A 19,262-nucleotide genomic window follows, 5' to 3' on the forward strand; every position below is an offset into this window, starting at 1 on the left:
CCAGATTATACTCTCTACTAGCAGTACGTCAAAATGCCAATCTTCTGATTCCATACATGATCAGATATCCTCTCGTTGACATATTGGCATGCACTGTTAATTTTCTACTTGTATGACGCTGCAAACATTTCCCCGCAAAAAAAGAGAATTACAATGCAAACATACTTAATACACAGCCAGTGAGTGAATGAATGGACTAAAACGGAGCAGCTTATCAACCAAGTAAAACTTGCAATGCAGATTGTCAGAAAGACTTTTTATTTCAGGGGAAAAAAAAGGAATGTCAAACAAACCACAGTGTAAATCTAAAAGCAGATTAACAATATATCTTCTCACCACACTGAAAAAATTTCTCACAGTACTGCTATGTTCTAACTTCTAAGGCAACTTAGACATGGTCTGTACTCTGTACTGCAACCATTTCTCAACATAACATTTGATTGCACAATGTTCATTTCCATCTCTCGCTCATCCAATATAGCTAAACCATCACAAGAGTAACAAAATCAGGAACACATGACCAAATGGAGCTCAGAATGCGTCATTAAAAATGCATTATATTTTAAACTATCCATACATTGAGTAACATGTCTGTGGTTGTATAATCTTTTGATCTGTTTATAATTGAAAGAATGACAACAATAGAGAAAAATTGTCAAGTCAATAGATGATGGCAGCATCTTCAGGTAAACATTTCTGCAATGTAACTGACGACACCACCAACAAAGGAGTTGAAGCATGATGAGCAGCAGGTTCTCATGAGAAATGCTGGTTCCTGACCATCACAGGCATGGTTACAATGGCTAGGGAGAGGATGAGGCGTACTGACAACAAAATCCTCGTTGTGTGCAATCCCAGACAGTGCTAAGATAGTGTGTGTTGCTCTCCGTGCAACATTCTTGAAATCAGATTGACCTGAAACATACAATAAAACACAATAAGGATAGGTTAGACAAGTTAAATTAATACCCACCATTTAGCTTGGTCAACACAATTGCCTTTGCATTCAGTTCAGGCACCATGACCAACACCCTCACACAATCAGGCACCATAGAAGATAAGCAAAAACTGCTGACTATCTATAATAGCTCAATACTACTAATAACTAAAAACGGATTACTTCAAAACATAATGACACTGATGTTCACTCAATAACAAATAGAATAAGCAGAAAAGGCATCCCCAGTAGGACCAGTACTTCCAGGCCAGCAGGTACATAACCAGAAAAAGGAAAAGCACTGTCTGTAGCCACATTTTGCATTTTAACAATATGCCGATTGACTGGCCTAGCACAAACTCAAATAGTCATTTTGTTTCAGCGATTATACACACTACAGCACAAAGCTAAGCTACAAGTCCTTGAGAAGAGCATACTAATCTTGGGGTAATCAATAAACAGTGAAGGGGGCAAGCAAACTACTACATCTTAAGGTTATTTAATGACTAATTGGTTACAAAGTTTATATACAAATGTGCAAACCAAATCGATACATTAAAATAGTGCTGATGAGTGCAAATAGGTATACATACCCAATGGGGACTGAGCACACATTAGTTTGAGGTTCCTCTTGACAATAGGAATCAGCTGTTCCTTAGCACCTTCTGTTTGTTGGAAATTGCTTCCACCCCCATAGGTGCGTTCAATAAGACCCCTTGCTGGCTGAACAAAAGATGAGCTACTCTGCTGGTTCTGCATAGAACTATCCCTGGAACATGATGGGTTCACTTCAGTTGGAGTGGACGTGCTCTGTGGATTTTGTTCATTCTCTGGTATTGTCCTGTCAGACTGAATCGGATTCTGCCACCCATTAGGTGTGACCCTTGGTCTAAATAGAAGGATGCGAATTCGTCGGTTAAAGGCCCGCCTCCTATCGAGAGTGGCATGCCTTCCAGTAGGAGTCGAAACAGCATCAGCTGAAACATGTGACTCTTCTCGCTTATCTTCATCAGGGGTTTCTCTTGGTGAGAGATTTAGATCGAATCCTTGTAGAGAAGGTTGGGTGTTGATTGGTGGTGGTCTCTGGAACACTCCACTTGGTGTGGCTGAGCCAAATGATCCAGAACTACTGTTGGCAGGGTTGGTATTACTTTCTCTGCAGTGAACCACCGTATCCTGTGCAGAGGGGCCCTCCCCACCGGATCTACATCCTCCGCAGTACCAGTTTCCTTCTGGTACTTGTCTTCCTAGACCAACACAATAGGTATGTGCTGAGGAATCACAAATATCACATAGTAGCATGAGGTTGTCATCACCACCACGATTGCACTCTATGCATACAACATTTTCATACGGATCCAACCAACGTCTCATTTCCTCTTCTGTGGGCTGATACACCTGTTCAAGAAAGAAAAATGATACAGCTGCATTTGGCGATTCAACAGAATGTAACAATATGACAACGTGCAACTGCCCCCAACCTTATATAGTTACCATTTTTCTGGATGTCAGTAATTCTAAGGCTAAACATGGAGCCATAACAATCAAAAGGTTGCTGATCATGAGAGCTTAATGTGAAAGCTAATTAAGGCTACCTTTTATTTACTCCCAACAGATATATGTGTGCACCAGAAAAGCTACGGCAAGATATTTATATGGGCATAAATCTATGACAGTCAGCAACTTACATTACTGAACTCTGATTCAAAATAGCAAACTAAAAGTTATGGATCTGTTATCCCTAAAATCACATGCTAAGTCTGCTGAAACCTTTATCTATAAAGGAAAATTTTGGATGTGTGATGTGTCACAGGTAGAAACTAGAACACTTACTGCTGAAAATAACAGCCAAATGTAAGAGCATACAGCCACAGGGTATTTCACATGGGGTCAGATAGTCATGTCTCTTGCAATAACTAGTTAGAGGACACTGACAAATAGATGAGTTTCCATGCAAGTGCCATACAACGGATAACGGTTTTGATACGTTGCAAATATTAAATTCAATAGCAATAATCCTCGCAAAAGAAAATAGATAGCAATAAGACAAGGAGGCCATTACCTGATCACGTTTTTCTACCCTAATGACAGCTTTCCTTGATCCAAGCCCTAGATCTGCCATTGATGACTTGGTAATTGTTGTGAATCGGCGTTTGCACAATGGGCACCTGGACTCCACCTTTGACCACTCCATGATGCAAGCGAAGCAGAAGTAATGTGCGCAGCAATTAAGCACACCCTGTATCGTGGCTCTCTGTTCTTCCGAGAGGCATATCCCACATGTCTGTTTCCAAGCCTCTTCAGGCTCTTTCCCCTTCTCCCCCACCCTCCTTGAAAGAAAGGTCCGGCGCGGCAGGGTTGCAGGTGATTGCAGAGCTGCATCTGGAGGCATGGAGACTTCCAGATCCTTCAGTTCCTGCTCTGATATGACATAATCAGAATCAGATGATGACTCTGACCCAGATCCCCACCTCTTCCTGCCCTTCTTCCCCTTGGTTTTTGCTGGTTCAGCGGCTGGTGCTTCCTTGTCAGCAGCTTCTTCATCAGATGTCACGAATTCGAATTCTGAAGTGTCTGATTCGACGGCCGGCCATGCGCTTGCCTCGACATCCGGCTCCGGCGTGACATCCCTGGTCTTCCTAGCAGCCTTGGCCTTCTTCTTTGGGCGGTGGTCGTCCTCCTCTTCTTCCTGATCGTCCTCCACGATGAAATCCGCATCGTCCTCTTCTTCCTCGTCGTCATCGGTGGCCCATCGCTTCCTCCGGCGGCGCCCTGAGGTGGGCTTCTTAGGCTTTGCCTTAGAAACCCTAGAAGGTTTCCTCTTCTTCTTCTTACGGCCGGGTGGTGGCTTCCGCTTGGCCACGTGGTTCTTGGTGCTGGTCTTTCTGACGCGAATCGGGGCAAAATCATCGGAATCGTCGTCATCTTGCTCAAATTCCTCTTCATCTTCATCTACCTCTTCCTCGTCGTCTTCGTCCACGTCCGGATCGAAGTCGGCGTCCTCCTCCTCCTCCTCTTCGTAGTCATCGTCGTCGTCCTTTTGCCTCCGACGGCGAGATCTCGGCGGCGGCTTCCCCTTGGGCGGGCGCTTGGGGCGCGGCGCCTTGACCTCCTCCAAATCATCTTCGTCTTCGAGGTCCTCCTCCTCCTCCTCCTCGTCCCCGACGAAATCCGCATCAGATTCGTCCTCCGGCTCCGCTTCGTCGTCGCCCCCCTCCTCGCCGTCGTCGGAGGGGGCGGCGGCCTGTTGGTACTCCTCCTCGTCTTCGTCTTCGTCTTCCTCCTCGTCGTCGTCCGCCACATACTCCTCATCATCCTCTTCGTCCAGCTTCCTCCGGCGCCGGCCGCCGCCGTCGAGGGCGACCCTGCCGCCGCCGGTGCCCATCCCTACACACGAAAAACAAGCAGGAATTCGAATCAGGCCGCAGCAACCATGGAACCCTATCACCAAATCGAAATCCGCCAAGCCAATTGGCCGAATTGCTTCCCCCAAAAAAAAACAAAAACAAATTCCATTTTGGGGAGAAAAGAAAAATAAAAACTCATCTCACCTAGTAGTAGACTCTCTCCCAGAGCACGAGAATTGAGGTTAAACAGTGGGTGACAAAAGGCAAGCAAAGACGAGTGGAGTAGTAGTAGTCTAGTAGAAGCAAACAAAAACACAAAAACAAAAAAAAAAGTAGTAGGAGTAGGAGTAGAATCAATGGAAGGGAGGGCAAAATAAACCAAAGTCAATACTAGTACGGTGGGTTGGGTTGGGTTGGAGGAAGGAGATGAGATGCGATGCGGAAGAGGAGAAGAAGCGAAGCGCTCTTGTGATGTGGGTGAGGGTGACGGCGAGAGCAAGAAAAGGAAAAAAGCAAAGCGGTTTTTAACGAGACTGCCCGTGGGCCCGGCGTTTCTCTGTCGGGTCACAACCAGGTGGGCCCGTGCGGTTAAATTGGGCTCGGGGAGTTGGCCTGTGGGCTGTTGATGGCACGCAATAATAGTAAACCGCCGTTCTACAGTACTACAACCGTTGGTCCGACTCCGTATGGTGGTTAATGCGTAATTAGAGCACATGGTTTCTCCGTCGTCAAGTACGTCTTTTCTCAAAGCATCAATTCTAGTGGTACAACTACGTACTCCCTCCTCCGTTTTTTAATAGATGACGCCGTTAACTTTTTCTCACATGTTTAACCATTCGTTTTATTCAAAAATTTTATGCAATTGTATAAGATATAAATCACACTTAAAATACTATGAGTAATAAAACAACTCATAACAAAATAAATTATAATTACCTAAATTTTTTAAATAAGACGAATGGTCAAACATGTGAGAAAAAGTTAACGGCGTTATCTATTAAAAAACAAAGGTAGTACAAGATACCGTATTTCTTACAGGAATTAATTTAATTCTTGTGGAAATTACACAAATTTCATCAGTTCCTAAAGGAGGATTTATAATGTTCTTTCTCCGGTAAAATATAATAATATGCCACACGAAAAGAGGTCGCCCGGTTTTAGATACGGCACCCAATTTTTTTAGTTCAGAAAATGCCACCCAGTCTTTCTGTTTTTTTCTCTATAGCGAAACACCCATACTATAATGGTATGCAGTTTTTTCTTAGAAAGAATGGCTCAAAATTTGTCTTCCATAGCTACACCGGCATAATACTCCCTTCGTCCCTAAATGTTTGACGCCGTTGACTTTTTTAAACATATTTGACCGTTCGTCTTATTAAAAAAAATTAAGTAATTATTAATTATTTTCCTATCATTTGATTCATTGTTAAATATACTTTTATATATACATATAGTTTTACATATTTCGCAAAAATTTTTGAATAAAATAAACGGTCAAATATATTTAAAAACTCAACGGCGTTAAATATTTAGGACGGAGTGAGTAGTTTTCATAAGGATAAAAGGGAAACTCATTATTGGCTAGCTAATAGGCTGGGTAAATTGAAACGGGCTCAACATCCCCGATCCTTTTCTTTCATCTGGGCCTTGCTTGATTTGGTCGATCCGGAGACAAAATTGGGCCGATATGGCCGGGACGTTGGTCCGCGGTCTGAAACTAAGCATCTTTGACTGGTCTGATGAACTCTAGAGAAAGGGTATTGCATTGCCTAACTCTAGAGAAAGGGTGTGTTTGGTTGCAAGCCACACTTTGCCATAGTTTGTCACGCCTAAGGTTAGGCAAATTTGACAGGTGTTTGGTTGTAGCCACAGTTGTGACAAGATTCCCCTCCAACAAATTGGGTCCCACGTGTCAATGGCTCAAAAAAGTGTGGCAAGATTCCCTTAGGCTTAGTAAGTTGTGGCTAACAATTTGATCACCTCACCTTAGTCAAGGTGTGATAATTTTTGTTGGCAAGTAATGGTAAAATGTGGCTGGGAACCAAACAGCCCCAACAACTTCGTCAGGATTCAAGTCTCGTTAGGAACATGAGGTTAGGTTCAATATTTCCCTATTGATTGACGGCCGGGAAGACGAGGGTAATGTCCAGAGATACTCCTAAGGCATGCATGGTGGATTAAAGAAATGCATTTTCCGTTTTTTACGTTGGTTAGTTCGGGTGTGTTTACATCATGCCAAAATTGAAAGTTTGGTTAAAATTAAAACGATGTGATGGAAAAGTTGAAAGTTTGTGTGTGTAAAAAAGCTTCGATGTGATGAAAAAGTTAAAAGTTTGAAGAAAAAGTTTGGAACTAAACTCAGCCTTCATCAAGTATAAAAGGAGGGAGTAGTATTGTAGGAGTATATTGCAGGAGGTTTCCTTTGGAACTCAAATTAAACGCTGGTTTCGTTTGATGCCATGCACGAGCTAGGAGGAGCAACAAAAAAGTCGGAAGTAGTACTAGCAACGATGATGTCAGTTGATTAGGTAAGAGTAAATTACATCACCTGTCCCTAAACTTGTACCGTTGTGTCATGCTGATCCCTAAACTCGTAAATTGACCATTCAGGTCCTCAAACTTATTCGACTGTGTCATCCCGGTCTCTAAACTTATAGATCACTCGTTTAGGTCCTCCAACTTGTTCAGTTGTGTCACCCCGGTCCCTAAATAGGACGGTCTAAAATTTTATATCAAAAAATAATTCATAACTTTTTCATATGAACTCTAATGAAGACAAACTTTATGTCAAAATTGTAGCCCTCGACACGACTTACAACTTTGTAGTTGAAAAGTTTTTGAATTAAAACTGTTTAGGGTCCCAAAATATTGTTGCATGTTTATAGATTTTGAAATTTTAATTTTAAAATTACATTTTGGGATAAAAAAAATGACTTAAAATAAAAAAAAATTCAACCACAAAGTTGTAGATCGCGTCGAGGGCTACAAGTTTGATATTAAGTTTGTCTTCATTAGAGTTCACATGAAAAAGTTATGAATTATTTTTAAATATAAAGTCTTTAGACCGTCCTATTTGACCCAGATGATATTCAAATCCAAGTTTAGGGACCGGGGTGACACAACTGAACAAGTTGGAGGACCTAAACGAGTGATAAGCAAGTTTAGCGACCGGGATGATACAGTCGAACAAGTATGAGGACCTGAACGGGTCGATTTGCGAGTTTAGGGACCGGGATGACACAGCGGTACAAGTTTAGGGACCGATGATGGACTTTACTCATTAGGTAATTAAGGCTCTGTATGTATAAACATCGCCAATTAATTGGAACATTCGGTACATCTGAAGAATTAATTACTGTTGTGTCAATTTTGATGATCAGGTTTTAATTAGCTATAGCTTTCTGAACTGCTAATAAATGGACGATTCCGAGCTCACAACCTCACTATGATCAGGCACGGGCAACAGCCGGGGCGCGTGGAATGAAAAAAGCTAGGTGGAGGAGGACACACACAATGAACGATCGATCCATCGATCGAAGAGGAAGAGCGCGGCGCCACGACGACGCTTGCTTTTGCTTGTCTCCAACCGATTAATTTGTCCGTCTCATGTTGCATATAGGAGTACTCCACTATTAGTACTATAATACATGTATGTAGGTAGGTTGTCCAACAACAAAATCCTCCTCCTCTTTCTTTGGTTCGTCCTAACTAGATTTGGACGAGAACTTAGAATTAGTTGGTAACGCGTAGTGAGTGCGTTGTTGGCTTTGGCACCGTCAGCACAAGGCTGCAGGCTGGAGGCTGGAGAAAGACAGCTGCCTACTAGAATGGCGTATATATTGCAGCATAAAAACTTGATTGCTCTATCTGTTGCCTGCTAAGGGTCCTTTCAAGCGAAGGAGAGGAAAAAAAATACAGGATTTAAAGTGCCATGTTTCCCTCATTCTGGAGAAATAAAACACACATGAAATATGAAGAGGGTCCCTTTAATTAATAGCACCATAGCAAACAACAGAGCAAAGAAAAGTTTCCAAGAAATTAGTCCTCTTACTTATTTTCCTATGAGATTGAGTTATAGGAATACAATCATATGAAAAATTTCCTATACTTTCTTATGAATCAAAGAGTTTCATATGAAAAAAAAGTCCTTTGAAAATTAAATTGAATTCTACAGAATTCCTATAGCAATCCTCCAATTTAAAAGGGCTTAATAAGCTGTTCTTCATATCATCTTGCTACTATAGCATCGTGAGTTTTCAGTAGATAGGGCTGGGAGGAATGTATACGGACAGTTATGTTTCTTAATCTCATCGATCAGACGGGCGGCCGGCTGTATCCAGCATATATACTACTACTACATGCATACATACATATACATATATCTCCATCAACTGATCCCTCTTAACTGACAGATAAGATTCTGATCCTCCTCTAACTAACTGACATGAGTTGGATTGGCAGATACTATATTTCTTTTCTTTTCTTCGTCCGATGAGGGTCATTAGCTAGCCAAACTAATAACGGCGTTGTGTGTACATGACCATACTCCAGGCAGCAGGTAGGAGTAGAGGAAGGGGAATGATTCTGCCGTCCTTCCTAGCTCCCACCTAATTGACGCGTCCCACCTCTCCAAATTTCTTTTTCTTGCTAAAAAATAAATAAACGAAAGCTCTCTCAATAGGCTGCGATTTCCTTGCTTTGCTTTCCAGTTCGCCCTCTGCACCTTTTCCATCGCCTTTTTCAATTTGGAGGTCGGTCTGCCGGCCTGTCTCTCAATCTCTTTTTTGCTACTCCTACATAATATCGATGATGATAATAATTGATTGATTGTCCTCCCCGACCCGATCCATCCATGTTTTTACCAGCCCCAGTCCCACTGGCCCACACAAAACAAATTATATTTCACCACTGCTACACACTCTCTCTAGTCACACCACGGGTGTGTTTAATTCACATCAAAATATCAAAATTAGAAGTTTTGGTTGAAATTGGAATGATGTGGCAGAAAAATTAAAAGCTTATGTGTGTAAGAAAGTTTTGATGTGATGAAAAAATTAAAAGTTTGAAGAAAAATTTTGAAACTAAACTCGGCCAACATATCGATATATATAAACCGAATAAAAACAAGCGGGTCGGACTAATATGTACTCCTCCAGTAGAGCTAGTATTAGCCTCGCCATTAACTTGGGATGCTCAACTGACATTGCATTGCCAATTGCTACTAGTAGTAGAGTAGAGTAACAAACGGGATAGAACTCCTTTCTCCATCTATTATTGATCATGAAATTATGCCTGTAAAGTGCAACCACATATATATGGCCTGGCCCTGGACAGAACCCCACAATTCAAGCAAATTCACCACTCCTAGTCCAGTACTACTACTTAATTAATCATTTTGCTTTCCTTTGAGGCCACTTCGATTTGTACTAAAAACATAGAAAATTCAGAGAATTTTAATCCTATAAAAATACCTTAAGAAGTATTTAAAATAAAAGATTGAATCCTATAAAAATACCTTAAACATGTATTTCAATCCTATAAAAATACATTAAGGTATTTAAAGGTAACATTGGTTTCGGCATACCAGTTATATAAGAGGTCCGAACATGTATAAAAATTCTTGTCTCTCATCTTTTTTATCTTAATCTTGCGAATACTCTGGTTCCAGCGATACATATACTTTACAAATACTGTAGTTGGGATATAAATCCTCGACAGGTACCAGATATGATATCTATGGGTATCAAGACTGGTACCAAGATAGTAAACATAATTCCACATAGGTACCAAGCCAAAAAATGGTTGCGCTCACCGGTGCAAAGTGTCAATCCCCTTTTCCATTTCTCGTAAATCCCCTCTCTCTATCCTCCTTCCCCCTATTCAGCCATGTTCGATGACTACTTCCTAGCAAGGCTGGACCCTTCTCCAGCAAGCCCTCCTTCCTTCCCTTTTCTACGGTAGAGTGGTCGAGCTTAAGATAAAATAATAATGGTTGGAAAGAACGCAACAGGGAGGATAGGCTCATCACCGTAGCTTTACTCAAAGTTGCCAAGGACAAAGACGAGATCGTCGTGGCAGCTCGCCTACTCCGCATCATGGTCAAGGAAAGAGGCGTAGCAAATCCCTTATTTCATCCCTCACTCGCAACCCTCTCCCACCTCTGACCGTCACGCTGGCATCAACATCGATTTGGTCCACCCATGGCCACCCGTTGCTATGGCGCTCATGAGCTCCCTCATCATCTATCTCATAGATTTCTCGATCCGTTTCCCCGGACCCACTAGAATGTCCAAGTCCATATCTGCCAGGAGACACGTTAAAAGAGAAGGGAGATAGATGAGGAGGTAGGGAGGACGGGGAGAAGTAGAGCGAAGAGAAATGAAGCACGTAAAGTATATAGGTTGAAATCATACACGTTGGTGGATACTTAATACGGATAATATTTTTTAGTATTCCAGTATTGTTAAAGAACCTAGAAATACCAAGAAACACTATAGTATGTATTTACTAGTACTTACCCTCCTTCGATAAAAAAACTCAATTCTAGATACGAATCTAAATATATGTCCAAGGGCCTGTTCACTTTGATGCCATTTTCAACTTTACTAAATTTTGGTAATGTTGCTAAAAAAGTGGCTACATTTAGTTTGCTATCAAATTTTGATAACTATATAAGAAATCTTGTCAAAAATTTTGGTAAGTTGCCAAAATTTTGGTAACTATGACAAAATTTTGGTATGATTTTTTTTAGCAACAAAGTGAACAGGCCCTAAGTTGGTAGTTAATGAATCCACCTCATATGACAAGCTTCCTAATTATACCTGCCCCTGCTTGTCCTGCGCTGTTCCTCTCTATCGACTCTCTCACTCCTGCACATCACAGGCAGGCAGGCAGGCACAGGCTGTGTCCCCAACACAACACAAGACTACTACTCCCAAATCCCCAATTTCATTCTCCTTGATCCCACCCAGCCACTCAATCCCAGATCCGAATCCCACCTCTCCGTCTCATTCTCCGGCGCCGGCCAGAAATGCTGCCCTCCTCCTCCTTTAGGCGTTGGGGGGAGCTAGAGCTCTAGCTAGCTAGCTAGGTGCGACGCGACGACGTGATGGCTGGTATTGCTAAGGAGAGGCGGCTGCCGCCGGCGCTGCCACTCGCCACTCTCATCGGCCGCGAGCTCCGCGCCGGGGGCTCCGAGCGCCCCTCCCTCCGCTACGGCCACGCCGGCTTCGCCAAGCGCGGCGAGGACTACTTCCTCGTCAAGCCCGACTGCCTCCGCGTCCCCGGGGACACCTCCACCGCCTTCTCCGTCTTCGCGGTATCCTTCCTCTTCCTTGATCTACTACTCCATTTTATTCATTCATTCATTCACTACTCCTCCTCATCATGTCACGCGCTGGATCCGTCCGTCTTTGCTTGCTTGCTTCGCCTCAGGTGTTCGACGGCCACAACGGGGTCTCGGCGGCGGTCTACAGCAAGGAGCATTTGCTCGAGCACGTCATGAGCGCGCTGCCGCCGGACATCGGCCGCGACGACTGGCTACAGGCGCTGCCGCGGGCGCTCGTCGCCGGCTTCGTCAAGGCCGACATCGACTTCCAGCGCAAGGGTGAGCCCGGACGGATCGTTTGCTCACGACTGACGCCTCTTGAGATCCCCGCAACTAATACATCATCTACTGGTCAGGGGAGGTGTCGGGGACCACCGCAACGCTGGTGGTCGTCGATGGATTCACGGTCACGGTGGCGTCAGTCGGGGACTCGCGGTGCATCCTGGACACGCAGGGTGGTGAGGTGCAGCTGCTCACCGTCGACCACCGCCTGGAAGAGAATGCCGAGGAGCGGGAGCGGGTTACCGCCAGCGGTGGGGAGGTCGGCCGCCTCAATCTCTTCGGCGGCCAGGAGGTACCAATTCGCCCCGCAGTTTGGTAGATGATGGCCAGATTGAAAAAAAGAGAGGCTTCGCTTTTGCGATGCATTGCTATGTGAAGCTTTGTTTCCAGTCGGCCATGTTCTGTTTTGTGATGCATTGTTGTTGTTTGATGCTTTGTTCTAGGTTGGTCCTCTCCGGTGCTGGCCAGGTGGCCTGTGCCTTTCAAGATCTATCGGGGACATGGATGTCGGGGAGTTCATTGTGCCGATTCCACATGTGAAGCAAGTGAAGGTGGGTAGCTATTAGAAAGTGGATGCAATTTCTAGCTTCTTTTTCTATGGTGTATTGTAGTATAATTTCTTTTTCAAGGTTGTCACTTTCTTACTCGGTAATTGCAGCTCTCAAACATTGGAGGAAGGTTGATCATCGCATCAGATGGTATATGGGATGCACTACCCTCTGAAGCAGCAGCAAAGGCATGCCGAGGTTTACCTGCAGAACTGGCTGCAAAGCTTGTGGTTAAGGTAATTCTGCATGTGGCTGTAGCCTGTAGTACTTATACATGTCATTGTTGCTCGTAGTATTTGGCATGGTGGACTCAATTACAAACTTTAATATCCATTTTTACGTTTACTCATGCAGCAAGCTCTCAAAAAAAGTGGGCTGAAAGATGACACCACTTGTGTGGTGGTTGATATCATCCCTTCCGATTATCGTTTGACATCGCCGCAGTTGTCCCCAAAGAGAAACCAGAGCAAGTTCAAGTCTCTTCTTTTCGGTAGAAGGTCACACAGTTCAATTGGAAAGCTTGGAGGCAAGTCTGCCTCTTTTGGCTCTGTGGAGGAATTATTTGAAGAAGGCTCTGCAATGTTGGAAGAAAGGTAGGCTCTAATTACTTTTTCTATGATCCATCAATACCATCATGTACTCGTTAGTTAATTCCATCCTCATAGTTCAGTAAGTTTTATTATTTGTTAAGGTATTTTAAACCAATGATTTTTTGACCATCTTTAGTATGGCATGGTAAGATTACCATGTTTTCTTGATCAGTTGGAGGCATGTTTTATCTCTCATGGGCTTATGTAGTTATATGTCCTTTTTTAATCAAGTTTCTATTGACACTTTTGACCATCATTCACATGTATGAGAACTCATGAAACTTTGTACCACCTGCATTGTCCTCTTATAGTTTCAGATTTCAACTGTGCATTTTAATTTTACTTACTATTTTTAAATCTGGAATTTGGGTCTGAGAAACCAGTGCAGTACTGATTTAGTTTAGCATTTCTTATTGATCCATCTATAATGGTACCCCAAGACACTGAGTTGTGCTTCTATTTACACTATTGTTCTATTGTTGACACTATCACATCACTTCTGTCAAACTTGAGAACAGATTGTGCGCCATATTCTTTTTGTAATACCACATTCTGTTTATAATTTATAGGTTATAACTGAGTAGCTGATTTGAACATGTTAAAGAAAAATGCATTTTGCCGTTCTGTTAGCTGTGCTGGTCACAGAAGACCAACCAATTTTTTTTACCCTTATTATTTTCGCATTTTGCACCTGTCAAGATGGCTGATCATGTAGATAAGGATAGGCTAGATTACAGTTTCTTTCTGACCTATTCTTCCGCTGTGCTCAGTCTACGATCCACTTTATTAGGATTCCGTTGGCACTCTTGAGCTGTACCGGCATGTATATATGTAAACTGGATGAGATCAATACACCTGCGCGTTGTATCCAAACTCTTTCATGGTATCAGACTCTTCTCGATCCTAATCATCTTCCGCTGCTTCTCCATTCTTTCTTCTCTATGGCGTCGAGCTCTGTCTCCTCCGACGATGTCAACCCCTTCGCGGCAGGCTCTGTGGCCATCTCGGCGGCGACAGCGCAACTCATTCACATCAAGTCCCATGTTCCCGTGATCCTTGATCTCGGCGACTCCACCTTTGGCACCTGGCGCACCTTCTTCACCATTGCTTTCCGCAAGTTCGGCCTCCTCGATCACATCGACAGCACGACTAACGCCCGCCTCAAGCTCGACGACGCCGAGTGGACGCAGATCGACACCTGCATCGTCTCATGGCTTTACGCCACACTCTCCCCCGACCTCCTCTCCGCTGTGATCCAGCCGGACGACGACGCTTACACCGCCTGGAACGCCATCAGCTCCCAGTTTCTTGACAACGTCGTCCAGCGCACTGTCCAGACCCGGCAGGCGTTCCACGCTCTCCACCAGGCTGACATGACCATCACTGAGTACTGCGGCAAGATCAAGGTACTGGCAGACACGTTGCGCGACGTTGGCTCGCCTCTCACGAATCAGGATCTCGTTGTCAACCTCCTGAGCGGGCTGAACGACAAGTTTGCCCACTGCGTCTCCACCATCTCCGCGGCACGGCCGCCCATGACGTTCCTCCAAGCACGGTCCTTCCTCCTCCAAGAGGAGGTCTGGATCGCCAATCGCGCGCAGAAGGCCGCGACCACCGCCCTGCTTGCTGCCTCGCGATCCGCCGGCGCCTCCTCCAACGCGCCCGCCGTCGGATCCTCCACGCCCGCATCTGCTCCACCTGCCACCGGCGCCACTGGCAGCAATGGCGGCACTGGCGGCAACGGTCGCCCCTACAAACGCAAGAAGCAGGCTGGTCGCGCCGACGGCACCTCCGGCAACTCTGGCCCCTCCGGCAACTCCAGTGCGCCCATGGCATCCTGGGTCAACCCATGGACCGGCGTTGTCCAGGCCTGGCCCATCGCGTGGTTCCCTCTCACCTCGTCAGCTCCTGGCATTCTCGGCTCTCGCCCTGGTGCCGCCCCGCAGCAGTCCATGGTGGTGCAGCAGGCTCCGGCCGGCACGCTTCCGCCGGCGCTCTACCAGGCTCTCACCGGCCTGTCTCTACAGTCGACTCCGCCGAGCGCCACGGATTGGGTTTTCGACACTGGGGCCTCCACTCACATGGTTGGCAACTCCGGTATGCTCTCCTCCACTGCCCCCTCTACTTCTCGTATCATCGTCGGCAACGGCGCCTCTTTACCCGTGCAGTGCATGGGCACGGCCACCGTCCCCACTTCTTCTTCCTCCCCTCTCTATCTTCGCGACGTTCTTTTTTCTCCATCTTTGATTAAAAATTTGATTTCTGTTTGTCGTCTTACTCGCGATAATTCTGTCTCTGTTGAATTTGACCCTCTCGGTTTCTCCATCAAGGATCTTCGCAGCAAGACGGTTCTTCTCCGCAGTGACAGCCCTGGCGATCTCTATCCGCTGCGTTCCGCTGCCACGCCACTTGTTTCTGGCTTCCATGCCTCCGTCGACCTCTGGCACGATCGCTTGGGGCATCCTGGCCGGCCGGCGCTCTCTCGCATTTTGAATAACTTTAATTTTAGTTGTAAACCGAGTTCTCCTCACAATTGCAACTCATGTCGTCTTGGAAAACATGTTCGCCTCCCGTTCACTGCATCCTCGACTGTTTCTCCTTTTCTCTTCTCCCTTTTGCACTGTGATATATGGACTTCGCCTGTGTTGAGCTGTTCTGGTTTTTCAGTACTATCTCGTTATACTTGATGACTACTCTCACTACGTATGGACATTCCCACTGCGTCGCAAGTCCGACGTCGTGCCCACGCTCCTCACCTTCCATGCATTCGTTCGGGCGCAATTCGGACGGCCGATCTTGGCGTTTCAGACGGACAACGGACGTGAGTTCGACAACACCATCTTTTGCTCGTTCCTCGCCGCACATGGCATTGTCTCGCCGCCTCGTCACAACGTCTTCTCCAGCACATCATCAACCAGCTCCGAGTTGAGTTCGCGATGGACTTAGGTCCGGTGCACTTCTTTCTCGGCATCCAAGTGCGCCGCACGGCCGATGGCTTCTTCCTTTCACAGGAGCAGTACGCCGGCAACGTACTTGATCGTGCCAGCCTGGCAGACTGTAAGCCGGCGCCGACACCTGTCGACACGAAGGCCAAGGTCTCCAGTACGACAGGGCAGCCCTACAGTGATCCGACGTTCTATCGTAGCATCGTCGGGGCACTCCAGTACCTCACTCTCACACGGCCGGATTTGTCTTACGCTGTGCAACAGGTTTGCCTTCACATGCACTCGCCGCGGGACGTGCACTGGACACTTGTAAAGCGGATCCTCCGTTATGTTCGTGGCACGACACACAAAGGTCTGCAACTCCGGCGTTCTTCTACACCATCGCTCACCGCGTACTCCGATGCGGACTGGGCCGGCTGCCCCGACACACGCCGCTCGACGTCCGGCTTCTGCGTCTTCTTCGGCGACTCTTTGGTGTCGTGGTCCTCCAAACGACAGTCCATCGTGTCTCGCTCCAGTGCCGAGGCTGAGTACCGGGGTGTGGCGAACGCGGCTGCTGAATGTTGTTGGCTCCATCACCTTCTCGGCAAACTTCACGTCAAGCTCGACAAAGCCATGCTTGTGTACTGCGACAACATCTCCGCCGTTTACCTGTCCAAGAATCCAGTTCATCATGGTCGTGCTAAACATGTGGAGCTGGATGTCCACTTCGTCTGGGAAAAGGTGGCCGTTGGGGACATCCGCGTCGTGCACATTCCGACTCGACAACAGCTCGCCGATATCATGACGAAGGGATTGCCCACAGCGCTGTTTGAAGATTTCCGATCCAGTTTGTGCATCGTCGACGACGCACCAACTGCGGGGGGGTGTCAAGATGGCTGATCATGTAGATAAGGATAGGCTAGATTACAGTTTCTTTCTGACCTATTCTTCCGCTGTGCTCAGTCTACGATCCACTTTATTAGGATTCCGTTGGCACTCTTGAGCTGTACCGGCATGTATATATGTAAACTGGATGAGATCAATACACCTGCGCGTTGTATCCAAACTCTTTCAGCACCTACATCTGAAATTAGTCCTGGAGGTGGTACACCGTCCTATATTTTGGTTTGTCTTATGCATAGATAATTCTCATTGAAGCCTGGAAAACAAACTACATTTTTTAGTGGTGATAAGGATTTGAGTGCTCTGAAGGTCTTCTGAAAATTTCACAGTTCTTACTCAAGCTACGCCAGTGCCTAGTTATCTACTTCTGATTATATAACTCAAATTACTTGTATTTTTTGCTCATATGAGGTGGTCATTAACAACCAGTCCTTGGTCTTGCAGGTTGGGTAGGAATTTGTCCTTGAAAGCAACCTCGGCACCTCTTCGATGTGCTATCTGCCAGGTGGACCAAGAACCATTTGAAAGTATGATGACTGAGAAAGGAGGCAGTTACTGCTCTTCCCCATGCGCCCCCTGGGGAGGTCCATATCTTTGTTTGGAGTGTCGAAAAAAGAAAGACGCAATGGAGGGTAAAAGATCAAGCCACTCTACAGCGTGCAGGTGAAACAGAGCAGGGGATTCTGGACAAGGTTGATGTTGAGTGTAAAAACTAAAGATGGAATAATAAGTTGCTGGATTGAATTATTATTTTCTGAAACTAACTGCATCCTCAGCCTGGTATAAACTATGTCTGGCTGCTGCTAACCGGTTTATCGTCTGCGCACAACTCTGATGGATTTTTTTTTCTTTTAATATTCTTGAGGAAATAGCTCACATAACTTGGAGCTTGTAGTTTTGGATTGTATCCTCTAGTGTGTATTGTGTAGGAATGGGCATGCCTAATGCTGTGTGTGACTTTTTATTTGAGCTAGTATACCAGAAGGCTCTTTGTAATGGATGAATTAATGTACTTTGCTGGAATCAAATTAATTGTCAAGCATATACAGTACTTAATAATCACCTTTCTTTCTTTGTGTGTTGAATTTATTTAACAAGTGGTTGTTAAACAGAATAGAAGCTACTAGGTGGGGAGCAAAGAATAACTAGTGCTACATCCAGAATGCTACAGGAGAAAAGGAGGAGTTATGCTTGGAGACAATGTAGGAGGCATTGGTGCGGTGGATGGAAGTGTGCAGTTCCCCCTGGTGGTCGTACTTGAGGCCGAATATGGTGAGGCGGAGCAGGCAGCCATGGGCATCGTCGCCGAAGGCGTGCTTCCAGTCGACTCCCTCTCGCAGCACGCACTCGAGGAGGCAGAACCTGCCGCTGCCCTGCATGTACGCAAGGCTGGGCCTTATTCCTGACAACGCCATCAGCTGCCTCTCCTGTGGATCCTTGCAAAACAGCTTCTCCTGGAGCAGCTTCCACTCCGGCGGGGCGCTGCTGCTGCGGGAGGCGACTCTGCAGGCGCAGACGCGGCCATCGGTGAGGCGGAGACCCACCCACGCGTCCAGCTCGGCGTCGTAGTAGCCTTGCCTCTCGAATGGCAGCATCCAGTCGCCGTGCCACCTCCACTCGCAGTGCTTGGTGTCGAAGGAGAAGGTCCCCTTGTTGCCACCATCGCTTCTGCTGCAGAAGGCCTCCTTGACGGAGACGAAGAAGGTGCGTTGGTCCGGGTGCACGGCGTACGACACGATCTCGTCCAACCTGCCGTACGGCGGCTGCGACGGCACGGATTTCCATGTCCATTCCTTGACTCGCGGAAGATGGCGCTCGGTGCATGGCACCGCTTCCCACGACATGGCCTCCATGGGGTGCGGGTTCAAGTAGTTGGTGTCGTAGTCGTACAAGGCGTACATGGTCTTGTTGTCGGCCATGGCCATGGTGATGTTCGGCCCGCCGCAGAGCTTGTTGGGGAGGGGAGGGCCGACGGTGAGGCCACCGGTGTCCGTGTCGTAGACGAGCGCGGGCGTGTGGGGAGGTCGGGTGGCGAAGATGCTGCTGCCCAAGGCGAAGAAGCACATGCCGCTGTGACGATCCGTTCCGAACTGGAGGAGTGCTGGCTCAGGGAGGAGCAGCATGTCGTCCTCCTCGGAATCGGCCAAGGCGTCCACATCGATCTTGTGCATGCGGTACGCATTGTCACGGTCATCCAGCATCAGATAGAGGTGCTTCCTCCTCTTCTCCGGCGCCGGCGCCGTCTTGACGCCACCGCATCTGTCGTACTCATCTCTGTCCTGCCGCTTCCGCTTAGACGACATGATCTCGATCGATCAGTTATGGCGCTGAATTGAAGGGCGTACGTTCGAGCTGGCCGCCCCGATCGACCAAACCCATTATATAAAGGTACGTACAGGAA

The 19,262-nt window shown here is 46.4% G+C and overlaps 3 protein-coding genes across 3 annotated transcripts; 2 read left to right on the top strand and 1 right to left on the bottom strand.

Annotated features, from left to right (window-relative positions):
- Nucleotides 1–525: 525 nt before the first annotated feature.
- On the bottom strand, nucleotides 526–4,549 carry LOC4344365 (uncharacterized). The gene is made up of 4 exons (XM_015791797.3): nucleotides 4,489–4,549; nucleotides 3,000–4,324; nucleotides 1,531–2,335; nucleotides 526–915 (listed from the first exon to the last, which is right to left on the bottom strand). Exons 2-4 carry the CDS (start codon nucleotides 4,320–4,322, stop codon nucleotides 683–685), a joined length of 2,361 nt encoding a protein of 786 aa, XP_015647283.1. The 5' UTR covers nucleotides 4,323–4,324; nucleotides 4,489–4,549; the 3' UTR covers nucleotides 526–682.
- Nucleotides 4,550–11,137: 6,588 nt separating this feature from the next.
- On the top strand, nucleotides 11,138–17,923 carry LOC4344366 (probable protein phosphatase 2C 33). Its single transcript, XM_015792322.3, has 7 exons — nucleotides 11,138–11,602; nucleotides 11,719–11,890; nucleotides 11,968–12,185; nucleotides 12,337–12,444; nucleotides 12,552–12,677; nucleotides 12,796–13,034; nucleotides 17,306–17,923. The coding sequence occupies exons 1-7, from the start codon at nucleotides 11,393–11,395 to the stop codon at nucleotides 17,526–17,528; spliced, it is 1,296 nt and encodes a 431-aa protein (XP_015647808.1). The 5' UTR covers nucleotides 11,138–11,392; the 3' UTR covers nucleotides 17,529–17,923.
- LOC107281799 (uncharacterized) lies at nucleotides 13,719–15,680 on the top strand. The gene is made up of 2 exons (XM_066312455.1): nucleotides 13,719–15,128; nucleotides 15,362–15,680. The coding sequence occupies exons 1-2, from the start codon at nucleotides 13,853–13,855 to the stop codon at nucleotides 15,394–15,396; spliced, it is 1,311 nt and encodes a 436-aa protein (XP_066168552.1). The 5' UTR covers nucleotides 13,719–13,852; the 3' UTR covers nucleotides 15,397–15,680.
- Nucleotides 17,924–19,262: the final 1,339 nt, after the last annotated feature.

Source organism: Oryza sativa, chromosome 7 (genome assembly GCF_034140825.1).
Source record: "Oryza sativa Japonica Group chromosome 7, ASM3414082v1".
NCBI classification, from domain to species: domain Eukaryota; kingdom Viridiplantae; phylum Streptophyta; class Magnoliopsida; order Poales; family Poaceae; genus Oryza; species Oryza sativa.